Genomic DNA, 13064 nt, shown 5'->3' with positions numbered 1-13064 from the left:
ATCAGTTTTCGTTATAACGAAACCCTGAATGCCATCATGAATAACAACCAAGCTACAGTTTGAGTACATTTTACAGAACAAGAATAACACAGCAATCTACTGTTCATAAATGACAGTACAAATTAGGCCTAGATCATACAGCATGTTAGCTAGACAGCTTACCTGAGGTGAGTTGTATTTGATTTGATACAGGTTCATCATGTGCTGTATTATCTGCATTAAACGCTAATTCATCCCCTGTTTTCTGTTGCTTAGCAAAGCTTATAAAAACCTGAAAATAATCAAGTATTTGCATAATGATGATAGATTGAGATACAAATAAGTTTATAACTTTCATTTATTCAATACCAAATACAAGAGGCAAGGGTTCAAGACCTGTTAAATTGCTTGTAGCCTTAGGCAAGATACTTTATTCTCATTACATCGTCCTTCAGATTGGATGTAAATCTGTTGGTCCTGTGACAATGCACAATAAAGACTTGAAACTTCATGTGTGTGGGTATATATTACATAGGATAGTTTTCCTCTTGTGACCCACAGTCAGTTATACTTCAAAGCCCAGAATGGTATTAAAGTCCTTATTTGACCAATACTTGTCCAATTTTCCTTCAAAAACGTTCACAGATGTTGCGTTTACTAAGTCATATTATTATTCTCAAGCTAACAAAGTGTTTTCTCAGTTTCAAACCCTGCTTCATTACAGGCTTATAAAATGTTATATTAATTTATATAATACACTATTCTATAAAGTGTAGAGAAAATCTACCAGTGTGCTGATCATGATATGTCCTTGCTGCACTGTGGCTGTCGTGGGTCTATTGAGGACATAATCTGAATTCGAGGATGATTAATATTACATTTTTAACCACAGGACACAATAATTGGTATGTAAATACCTGATCTAGAGTTGTCTGACTGACTGAGTAGTCTTCAATGTTCAACTGCTCCTTGTAAGACTCTAACTTGCCAAAGAGTTTTGAAAGGAATGTCTTTGGTGAGGGTATCTGAAATTCCATCATGTTATGATGAAATTCTTTGAGTACAGCCTGCGGGAAGGCCTGGGTCATAAAGTCTATCACTGGTCGTAGTTGCGGTTGATCTCCTCCCACTCTTATTGTAATTGTGTAACCATCCCCAAACCTAGAAGAACATTTTTTACTTAGATTAACCATTCGAGGTGGAAATATTTAATGTATATTCCATCCTTTAGGATACCACTATATCTATCCGGAGTTTTTAACACTAGTCAAACCACTATTCAGGCAACAATTGTTGGGTTCTATTTCATCAGATTATTAACAAAAAATTAACATACATATTTGAATGAATAAATAAAGTAAAAAATGGAATCAACCAAAAAAATATAAATATATTTTTTACTAGTCAATGAATGTTTACTACTTTAATCATATCATGAAAAATAACAATTTTAAATTTTATAATTTAAAATGTCAATTTCCATACACAAATCAATTTTATTTAGCACTTTATGATTATTGTGTCTGGAAAATAACAAAGTAAGAGTTAAGTATTGTAATAAATAATGTAATTCCTATAAAAGATTTAGGTAAAGATACTTACTTATTCTTAAGATGTTGGATACTACCCAAGCATTTAAATCTACCATTGACCATGATAGCAATACGAGTACACAACGCCTCACATTCTTCCATACTATGAGACGTTAGGATGACTGAACGGCCATCTTTCACCATACGCGTGATACAGTTCCACAAGAAACGACGAGCCTTTGGATCCATACCGGTCGTCGGCTCGTCCAAGAAGACAATTGCAGGATCACCAATGAGCGCAATAGCTGTTGAGAGTTTACGTTTGTTCCCTCCACTGTAGCTACCAGCTGATTTATCAGCATATTGAATAAGACCGAGATTCTTGATTCCATTATCAGCCTCCTAAAAGGCAAGGTTATTAAACAAAATGTAACAAGATCAACCATGCATTTATAAACATATATATGATTTATCAACAAATTAGAGTTACTGCACAATAATGCTATACTTTACTTACCTTTTTAATATCCTCTTCAGGTACCCCTCGTAATCTTGCATAGAATTCTAAATGTTCCCTCCCAGTGAGTAGTTGATCAAGTGCATCAAACTGAGGGCAGTAACCCATATTTTGATTTACTTTGCGCATCTCAGTTAAGATGCTGTAGGAATTGACAAACGCCGTGCCACTGGTCACATCTGTGTCTCCTGTTAACATCTTAAAGGTAGTTGTTTTACCTGCTCCATTTACACCCAGTAGGCCAAAACACTGCAATGCAATAAATACACTTTTATATTTTCATCTATTCATTTTTTATATTTATGTATTTAGGCACATGTGGCTAAGAATTAATAAAAGTAAATTAATAACTGCCCTATCGGTGGTAATCCCCCTGAACCAGGGGCTATTTTGTGAACCAGTTCACCGGGGTAACTTCCTACTCATCTAGAATAATAAACTGGGTTCTTTAAAGTGCACACGGACAATCTGTGTAAACTGGACGTACGATTTATAGTCCTTATTTTAGAAGACTTGTTTCATCACCAGAACTAGGAGAGAATCGGCCCCGATGGCTATTTAGGTACGGTAATGGCGCCTCTACCTTAATCCCATAGCTATTTGACTAGGCACTTTAGTTAAAATATGATGTAAATACGAAAAATAAAAATGAGAAAAAGATATATTGTTCATGAGTAATACCTCTCCTTTTGGAATTCCAAATGTTATACCATCAACGGCGAGATTGTAAGAACCTCTGGACACACGGTATACCTTGAAAAAGAAATAAATTTAAGTTCTATTGATTTAAAAAAAACTAAACAATTGTACAATATGTATATATGACAAAATTTTGTTTCAAATTCGTCAATACCGAACCCTATGAAAACCAGACAATTCTCTAAGTCCAAAGGGTCCCAATTTCCCTTTTTACCATTAAAAACACATTCTGAATACCAGACTTTCTGGAAAACCAGTCACAACAGCAAATCCCAAAGGTGTCTGGTAATGGGAGAGTTGACCAAACGATACATTGAAATGATTGACCATGCATATAGAGATTCAATTATTACCTTAGTAAGGTTTTCTAATCTCATTAGATCACCAGAAGCCTGCCCTGAAAGGACTCTTTGTCTTTCTCTTGCAACATCTATGTCTTCCTCTTCTTCTTTGTTTTTCTTTTGAGGTTTAATATGTCTGAAGACAAATTAGCCAGTTAAATATATATATTTTGAAGATCTAATTAAAATACTGTATTCTATTCTATTGTATGTATTCCTTACATCATGTGTGAAAACAAAAATAATAAAATTCCAGGAAGAAGTGAGCAGACAAGAGCAATTAAAACAAACTGGTATCATGAATGATTCTCTTCTATTCATACTTTCTAAAGGCCCATTATACACTAAGACGATAACAATCAACGATAAATAGACAAATATGCATTTTTCATACATAAAACAAAAGAAATATAAAAACTTTTCATTCTAGAACTATAGAATAACCATCTATGCTTCCTTTGATGAAAATGATATTTTCACACGTTCAATCAAATGACGTCATGATTAGCAAGAGCAATAATATCGTGACAATGCAACGTTTTTATTGTTTTTATTTATCATGACGTCATTTGATTGGAATTTTTAAAATATTATTTTTATCAAAGACAGCATAAATGATTATCATATAGTCCTAGAACGAAAACCTTTCTAATTTCTTTTTTACGTAAACAAACTGGATGCTTATATATTTATCGTCGATTGTTATCGTCCTAGTTTAAATGGGCCCTAACACAAACATAACAAAGTATGTATTTATGACATGGCATAATTTTCTGTTAAATCCACCTGCATCTTAAGAAGTGAAATTTAATTTAAGAAGAAAAAAAACAAAAAGTGTTTACCTTGGTTTGATGAAAAAGTTGTACTGAATGAGTAAAGTGAATGCAAAGAAGACAAAACCCTGGATCAACAATGCAAACAAGTTGCGTCCAACTAGATCCCATTCAAGCGGACTGCTAAAGTTATAGAAACCAGCTACAAATATGTTAAAACAATTCAAGTTAATGTCAATGCAAAACAGTTGTTTTCACAATACATATTAGGCCTCAATTTTGTTTTCTATTGATCATAAAATGAGTAGTAGAAATTGCATAATTATGTATATAATTGTATTTATATTTTGAGTCTGTAGTAATTTTTAGCAAGACAAGAAAGCAACATTAAATATTTCATTACACAAAATCTTAATTTTCAAATGCTTATTAATATAATTGTCCAACTGAATCCATTTATATTGAAAGTGATTCACTTCAGGGAGATAAAAAAAAATTTCGTTGGTTTGCTTACTATATTTGGAAAATGTTTCTGCATACAGTTGATTGGTTGCCATGTCTATTAAGCCCCTTCCAAGACAGTATTGAGGTAATACCAAGAATATCGACTTCAAAATGTTGTTAACATTTTGTAAATGCTTTATATATAATAAAAGAAAAGTATTATTGTAATCCAATACTCACTGGCTTACATATGTTTCCCAGCAATGACATTGTTGTATCGTCACAATATTATTGTATTGAGACGTTAAAATGGTTAGGGGTTAAGGCTGCGACACTAGTACAGTAAATGGATAAACATACATTTGTCTTACATACAACAAAATTCGAAAAACTATCATACTAGAACTTTAATAAAAATAATGTTTTTCAAATCCAATGAAATGACATTGTTGCATCGTCATGATATTATTGCTCTTACTAATTATTTGATTGGAGATAAGAAAATATCATTTTCATCAAAGGCAGTATAGATGGGTTATCGTATAGTTATTATTTATGTACAATATTTCCTAATACTACTCACCTCATCATCTGATAAAAACTCCAGAATGAATGTTGCAGACATAGTAACAATGCCAATGACGACATTGGTACATGCAAGAGCAACATAGGCTGTACTAGGCACGCTGAACACAAACGTAGCAGGGTACATAAGGGGTGTTATAGCCCAACTACACGATAAAGAAAAAGATTTTTATGACACTTAATGAAATGCAACAATATGTGAATAGTGGTGTTAAATTAGGCTAACTAACTACACTTCCTATTGCTATTGTTTAGTGCTGGCTATTTAAACAAGAAATATTTCTTACAAAAAACGCTGCTCGCTTATTGAAAAATATTTTTTATTTCAAATGTTTTTTAATGTGTCATTTTATTGTCACATAATAGTTATTTTACCTGAAAAAAATGTAATTTAAAGCAACAAATACTTAAATTGTCTGTCAGACAATGGTTTTTGGGTTTCTTTTCTTTTTTTATATGTGAATAAATATTATATTTTTGTTACAGAAGTGAATACTCAATTTCTGTCACTTTAGTTAATTTTATTGCTAAGGTCAAATCTGGGGGTCACTTCATCACCCTAGATATTTCAATTGTGAAGTATCCTATTACAAACACAAACTTTAATGGACTGTTTCGATAATAATTCAATGAATATCTGACAGTGAATATACCAGAAATGCTTAGGGATTTGTAATTTTAGCATGACATGTCCTAATAGACTCTTTCCCAGACGTTTTTTGGGTCTACTGTGAATCAATAAATCATAGTGGAGTTTCCATTTTCACAAAACTGTCTGTCCTTAGAACTATAACTGCTGCTTGCTTTAGCTTCTGATTGAGTAGTCCTAATGGGACGTAGCGGGCTAGAGCAGCAGTGTGAAAAATCTTTTAATGAGTTTCAACAATTTAATCTATCCATGGAGGCCCAGATCAGCACATGGTTGTTCTTCCCTAGGGCCATACACATACAAAATACAAATTCAACAATAGTTCATTATTATGTATGTATTTTGACTGGCTCTCAACTTACCCGTATAACATCAATAGTAGAACTAAGCATGGAAAATTTTTAGGTCCAACATAGGAGTCTTGTTGAAATATGAGGAACACACAGATCACTAAGCAAGCTGGAACGGCATAGTTTATCTACAAAATGTAAACAGTATTTATTAATACTTGAATTATTAATTGACAGTCAGGAAGACAATTATTATAAAGAGGACAGTTTCATGTGAAATGAATGAGAGGCAATATATTGTTTAACACTATGGTTAACCCCTATTAAGGGGACACATCTATGTTGGGTCCTGAAGGTGTCCTCCACTGTATAATCAGAGTACAGTATTATAAGATAGAAAAAATAAAATTTCTTGAGCTTTACTACATGGTTTCAGTACAGGAATCCAAACATTCAAAGTAGTTCATTTACAATTTAAGAGAGTTCATATTCACCTAATGAGCTACAGTATTATGATCATTTTATCGTCGATTGTGTTACAATTACATCATTGGTGTTGGAAAGGATACATTACTAATGTATTATTTAACCATTGGTATATAATCAAAATAATATAATTATAACCACCTTGTCGGAGGTAATAAAAAGAAAGATAACTCACCAAATCCCAGCAGAAGTTTGCTACCCAATAGATGGTAGGATTGATGCCACTGACCAGCTGTAGATGTTTGGCTTTGCTCGTTCGTTCACCAATCAAAAACACAATAAAGCTGGACGGAATAAATGCCATTGCAAAGACCACAAAGGTTGCTACTAAAACTTCTATTGAACTACGAAGCCTAAAAAAAGGAAGCATGAATTTATTGTACACTTATCACTACCATAACCTAACACGCAGGTCACGATTTAAAGTTCAATGAACTTACTGTGACCTCCTTCCACCCATATATTATACACTGTATACGTATGTTTGTTTAAATACATTTAAACGAGTGGAAATAAATGAAACGAAAGACACCCACAAATAAAGGATCCATTCCTGGTTGCGATATTTCTTTTCGTAAATAAAAAAAATGGCTTCCTGATTAGATATCACCAGCAAACTCAACTAGCCTTGAAATCATCAAAACTACTTACAATGCTTTTTCATTCAGCTGTAGCTGTGTGTAGTTGAGTGGATGGTTATATACTGTAATTCCATGTGAACTACGCTGGGACGTATTTAATTTTGCTCTGTACAACATGTTACTCATCACGTTGATGTATGTAGGTAGTGCATGCCAACCGTTATTATTCCACCAAACCTTTAAAAAGAAATTACAAATAGAGTTAAAAATATATTAACATTATCTTGTATCAGTATCAAGCTGTTGTGACAGGGGTACACCAAACCAGTCATAATAGGGACTTTACAAAACACGACGGGAAGCCACAGGACAGTGCTCATCAATAATTTATGCATGAGCTTTAACAAAGTGGGCAGTGTTTAGCGTGATATTGCGTCGTCTTAGCTTTTTGAGGACGATAAAGTTGCCATTTTCCTGTTTACGGAGAATGTATATAACCTTAAATATACAGTTCAAATTACACCTAAACACAATCTAAACTCTAAATACTATTTGAAGCTTTAATTTAATTCTTTAATGAAATAACATTTTTATTGGGTTCAAATGGCTAGCTTAGGAAGGCTAGGCCTATGCTTCTATGCCTAGAGCCAAGCGATTCAGAAGCGTCCCGCGCTCTGAGACAGGGGAAGGATCGGAGAGATATACTGCCGGTCGTCGTCTTCGTGCAAGGGTGCGGAACTAATAAACGGCTATGTTGACTGTATATGATTTTATGCTCTAGCGAACACAGGATATTCGTCATCCTCCCCTAACGGTCGTGTTTCGTAAAGTCCCTAATATCTGCAAAGGTGCAAGGCTCTCCTCGCTTCTGGTGACTGTGACAATGAAAATTCCTTGTATGCACTTAAAAGAACCCAGTTCATTTTTCAAAAAGAATAGGGTATTCCTGTGTTCATATAAAACCCTTCGAAACTACCCTACCAGATCAATAACTTTATTATAGACACTATAGGAGTCCCATATGTTCTAATGAGATTAAACATGATTAAATAACTAAAACTGCAACACACAGTGCAGTTAACCACAGGTTCTATATCTAGCATGACATAACTAGTCACAATTACCTTTGCATTATAACGTTCTGTTAATTCTTCTAATACATCATATATCTCTTTCACTGTGTCAACAGATGGTATTAAATCTGGGTCCTGAAATAAATAAAATACAAATTGATACCAATAATACATTTGAATCCAGTTTTTAAATTCATTGATTGATTGATTGATTGTAATAAATGTTTGTATACAAATCGCAATTTAGAACTTAACTGTTGATAAGGTATATGATAATTTGCTTGTGTTATTTCAACATTTCTAGTTGACTAAAGCTCTGTCTACACTATCAAACTAGTTTGACAGAACAAGTGCCCAAATATAACAGTGATAATGCCCAATTATGGTAGTGATATGACATCATCATGTTCATATATGGGCATTTTTTTGTCACATAAACTTTGATATTGTAGACAGAGCTTAAGAATTCATTTAGAATACTTACAGCTTCTGGAAACAATGTCTTGAAATCTGTTTCAGATATGTTGGCAATGATCTCATTGCTAACATTCCTAGTTAGATTTGAGAAATCAGCAATTTCCAGAAAACTAAATCCACCAAACCTGAAATTTAGAAATGTAAAATATTAGTTCAGTTCACCTAAAAAATCAGAATTTAAATTAATTTGTCAGGATTACTGGACAAAAAAACAAAACATAAAAATTTGCACTTGCAGAGACAGTCGGGGAATGCTTACTGACCTAATCGGTTTAAACTATATCACTGGGAATTAAACATGTCAATTTATAGTTCTTTTACACTGCCAGCAAAAATGTGTATTTGATCTGGATATGTGTAGTCTGAATCAGGGATGCAGAAATGCGGAATTGTTGGCCAGTGAAAAATTTACATGTGTTATTTGGCAGTGTATATGAATTGTTTTTGTTTGTTTTTTGGTTTTTATATATTTTAGGCAAATATAAATAAAAAAATAAATATAATTGCCAAGGATAACTACAAGCAAATTGATTCACTATCCCTCTTAAAGGTGGCAATCCTGACAAACATATACACAAGATGTCTACATAAAGTGTAGTGGGAGTGGAATTTTCATTTGTCATTAGAAAAAAGTCCTATTATATGACAGGGCTTGAACCAAGGACACTTGGATTGGTAGACAAGCATAACAACCACCAAGCCACAACTCCACTATTTACTGATATCTATATCTAAATATTAAACACAAACCTATGACTTACCTTTTTAATATGAACTCTTCCATTGTCTTGACTAGATAATTACTGATGTTTCTACTTGTAAGATTATATAGGGTGTCTGTTGTTTCAGTCACACGGTGAGGTGGTTCTGGACCTTCAGCTCCAGAGGGGCACATCTGATAACCAGATTCACAGTTGCATTCTTGTGACGTGTCTTTTGACTGATTGGATTTTTTCCACATGCTAGAAGTTTCTCGATCACATGGTTTATCTCTAGAAATTAAAAATACTTATTTGAATATATTTAAGATATGAATAATGTTAAGTTGGACAAACAAAACAATTTGTGAAAGTGAAACAAAATGAATCTTTTTCTTTGGTTGTTTTCTTTGGTTTTACGATCATGAAAAATGACTATACTGCTATTTTTATCAAAATCATCAACATCAACATTTATGTGCTAAAAACTACCATCGCTTGCGAACTGTGGTTGTACTGATACCACTATTATAAATATCAACACAACAAAATAAAACTTACGGCACTGGATCCCCATCCATACACCTAGATCCAATTCCTGGATAGTTGATAAGATTGTCCTCCATTTCGACTGAGAACGAATTTGCTGGCGCATCATTGCTGTAGAAGACGTTATTTGGCTCATAATTCCACGGCACCAAAGCAAGAGGTTGTGGTTGAGTAAGCGGAGGAACGATGAATGCAAATAACATGGAGATACAGACAAAAGCCACTGGCAGTACAACCTGAGAAATAAATACATTTTTATAACAGACTTAAGTCTTGCGACTCAATATGTTACATTTGTGTACATGTCAAAAATTGCCCACAATCATAGGCACGTTTACGATGATGTGTGAAGTAGAACACAAGAAAAAGTTTGGTACTTTTTTGGTTGATGTTAATGGAGTGGACCAGAAGCTTAAATCGTTAATGTACTTGACTGCCAATACCAAGGTACTGTACAATCCTGACATAATGACATGAGGTAACTCATAACTCTCTTTACTTTTCCTAAGTCTCAAATGAGACTTAATTTATCAAATATATATCTAAGCAATCTCGAGCATACACAACAGACACGTGCGATGAATAAAGTTTCATAAAGTTCTATTGCTGTATTGACGTATTCTTCGTTAATCCACTAACCATTAGACAACCGAAACAGTTTCATTCCTTTTGTATTATGCCTATGTATATTGTATTATGTAGGAGTGAATAAACATTATTATATTAAATAAGATTTAAAACATTCAACTTACCTGTGCACAAACACCTTTCTTACTTCTTCTCGCATTATGGAAACGCTTAATAAAAAGCGCCCAGAACTGTCTACGTACAAGATTTAAACCTTTAACTCTGCGCTCTTCCCCGCTGACCTCTGAGCGGTTGTCTTGAGTAGACACCGACATATATTCTACAAGTAATTACAAAATTTCATAATTTGTAAACATGGTATAAATTTGTCATGGGTTCTAGATGGTGATTTTTCTTAACATTTTGGCACAGATGGCGTGTCATACCTATACTTACGCTGGAATCACTCTAGTTAATCAGAATGCCATGCGGTAGAGAAAGAAAATATAACTTGGGGCAAGTCTAGGTAGAAATATTAGGACACTCTATGTTGTGCCACATTTAATATTTTGACATCCTCATCTTGTTCATCATGATCAGCCAGAGTCTCGTGATGGACTTTATCACATTCTGCAATCAAATTTCATAACATTTATTTACATATTCTAACATAAAAGATAATAACATACAAAGCAACAACAAAATTATATGAGATCAGAGTTTGAAGGCAGATGCCCTGGTGATGAAGATGAAAACAAAAAAACATCTTGTGGCAGGGGTTCAAGACATGAATGGATAGTATTTAGAAAAGATATAATTTTTTATAAAAAAAAAAACCATTCTGAGAGACAGAGTCTGAAATGGTGGATGGAAGATTATTCCACAGTTAGGGTACGGAGTATCTATATTGTGTTGGAATGAGTTGGTTTTATGGATGGGTACAGAGATGTTTTGAGATCGGGTGTGGTGGTGATGGAGAGACAAATTGAAGGTAAAAGGAAAACAGAGATGAAATATAATTATTATTTTCATTATTTGTAATTAATTATGTGTTAACAATAACTGCCAATACAATGCCTTTCTTAAAAAATGATAATCAGTTCAAAGAAAAAACACACATGCACACACAAGAATGAAGCTCTACAAATACTTTAGCTTATAACTGGGTATGTTTATGTGTTACTTTTACACATTTAAATACATTTTAAATTAGCAATGAATAAATCAATACATTAAACATAATTTATTAAAAGAGAAACAAATAAACATACCAACTTAAGGAGAAATGCATGTGCAAATAAAAATAAAAAATGAAAAAGAGATTTTAGAAAAAAATTTAATTTAGAATCAGAAATTATATATTTTTGCCACAAATAAGATCTTGATGATTCATGGAATTTAACTTTTCCCAAAACTGTGTATTTTTTATTTTACCACCAAATACACTTGTTTAGTTATTTTTCTTTTCACATCAAAAATATTAATATTGAAATAATTAGAAAGAGTAAAAAAAAAAAAATATTATTACCATCATCATCCAATAAATTCTGCTGATCATCGGAACAACTCAAATTAGGCATACGATAACTTTGCCGGCGTAAGCTGCCACGCCCAAGGAAGGGGCGTGGAAGACGGCCACTGTCTGTCAGAATCTCACCTTCAGCGGAGTCAACGCCGGTCTCTTCAGCAACTTTCAAAAACACCTAGAAAACAATGTGTGAAATAAAAATAAGAAGCTATTGTTTTATACTTCTCTTTTGTATATGTGGATTTTTTTTTAAAGTTACAGTTTTACTTCAGACAACCAAACTCAAGTGGCCGTATTTACCATTTAAGGAAAAAAGTTACTATTCAAATTCTCCTAAATTAGAATAGCACTTAAGGGAAATTCTTAAATATCTATTTGACAATGATGTAAAGTGAAATACTAAACCTATTTATCAATAAAGCCAGAAAAATTCTTCAAATGCCTGAATTTGTTTAAGCCTAATCTACACTAGCGAACTTGCTGTTTGATAACATTTCATATTGTAGACTATAGGGCTGTGTTTTCGCAACTAAATTCAAATTATCGGTTAATTTTCTAACCAATAAAGTTCGCATGATCAGTCATTACCAAACAACCAGATGCCCAATCACAACGCAACAATTTGTCCTTCAGGTCAAAGGTTAAAAATTATCACATTTATCCAATAATTATCCAATTTAAAAATCACAATAATAAATCACACTGCAATACAACAGTTGATGTATCCCGCACTAATGAAATAGTAACTTTACCTCTTCAAGTGTTGTGTCTGATATGCCATAACTATTGATATGTAGTAAGTCCAGATTACTCTCAAGATCTTTAAATAGAGCCTCAAATGCTCCACCCTCTGCTGCATCTGTTGGTAGGACGTACGACACCTCTGTGCCAAACGCCTCGTTCACCTTTGCATCAGGAATGTGTCGTTGAATAAATTTTGTCAGTTCTGATACAGAGCACTGTCCGTGATCTGATAACAAAATAACATTTACTTATTCAACTAAAACGAATGTCAGAATAACTTTGTTATTTGACAAAGAAAAAAAAACAATCATTGTGAAAACTTTACTGTAATGTTTCTCAATATGAACATTAGTCAAATACACTTTTAAAACACACAGTAGAACCCCTATTAAGGGGACATCTTCGGGAACCAACAATATATCCATATAATAGGTTTCCCGAAGGAGAGGCTCTATTGTAATAAGGTTTATCGCAAATACCTTGATTTCGCAAGACACGTCATTGCACAATGCATGATGGGAAGGGTTTGGGAGCAATAGCGCCACCGGTATA

General features: G+C 33.3%; 1 protein-coding gene across 1 annotated transcript in view; it reads right to left on the bottom strand.

Moving 5' to 3' along the window:
• Positions 1-13064, bottom strand: part of LOC140051949 (phospholipid-transporting ATPase ABCA1-like) — a 54545-nt gene that overhangs the window by 5684 nt on the left and 35797 nt on the right. Inside the window, exons 29-49 of the mRNA XM_072097304.1 lie at positions 12521-12738; positions 11769-11943; positions 10815-10870; positions 10687-10708; positions 10426-10580; positions 9686-9909; positions 9188-9418; positions 8434-8551; positions 8001-8084; positions 6947-7113; positions 6471-6648; positions 5882-5997; positions 4869-5016; positions 4356-4479; positions 3911-4043; positions 3081-3204; positions 2710-2781; positions 2029-2277; positions 1582-1913; positions 897-1140; positions 163-271 (exon numbers count right to left, since the gene is read on the bottom strand). Coding sequence (XP_071953405.1) covers positions 163-271; positions 897-1140; positions 1582-1913; positions 2029-2277; positions 2710-2781; positions 3081-3204; positions 3911-4043; positions 4356-4479; positions 4869-5016; positions 5882-5997; positions 6471-6648; positions 6947-7113; positions 8001-8084; positions 8434-8551; positions 9188-9418; positions 9686-9909; positions 10426-10580; positions 10687-10708; positions 10815-10870; positions 11769-11943; positions 12521-12738 — 3279 coding nt within the window. The remainder of the gene's footprint in view (positions 1-162; positions 272-896; positions 1141-1581; positions 1914-2028; positions 2278-2709; positions 2782-3080; positions 3205-3910; positions 4044-4355; positions 4480-4868; positions 5017-5881; positions 5998-6470; positions 6649-6946; positions 7114-8000; positions 8085-8433; positions 8552-9187; positions 9419-9685; positions 9910-10425; positions 10581-10686; positions 10709-10814; positions 10871-11768; positions 11944-12520; positions 12739-13064) is intronic.

Source organism: Antedon mediterranea, chromosome 6 (assembly GCF_964355755.1).
Source record: "Antedon mediterranea chromosome 6, ecAntMedi1.1, whole genome shotgun sequence".
In the NCBI taxonomy this organism is placed as follows: Eukaryota; Metazoa; Echinodermata; class Crinoidea; order Comatulida; family Antedonidae; genus Antedon; species Antedon mediterranea.
Note: the sequence above shows the minus strand (reverse complement) of the source record. Positions and strands in the feature narration are given on the sequence as shown.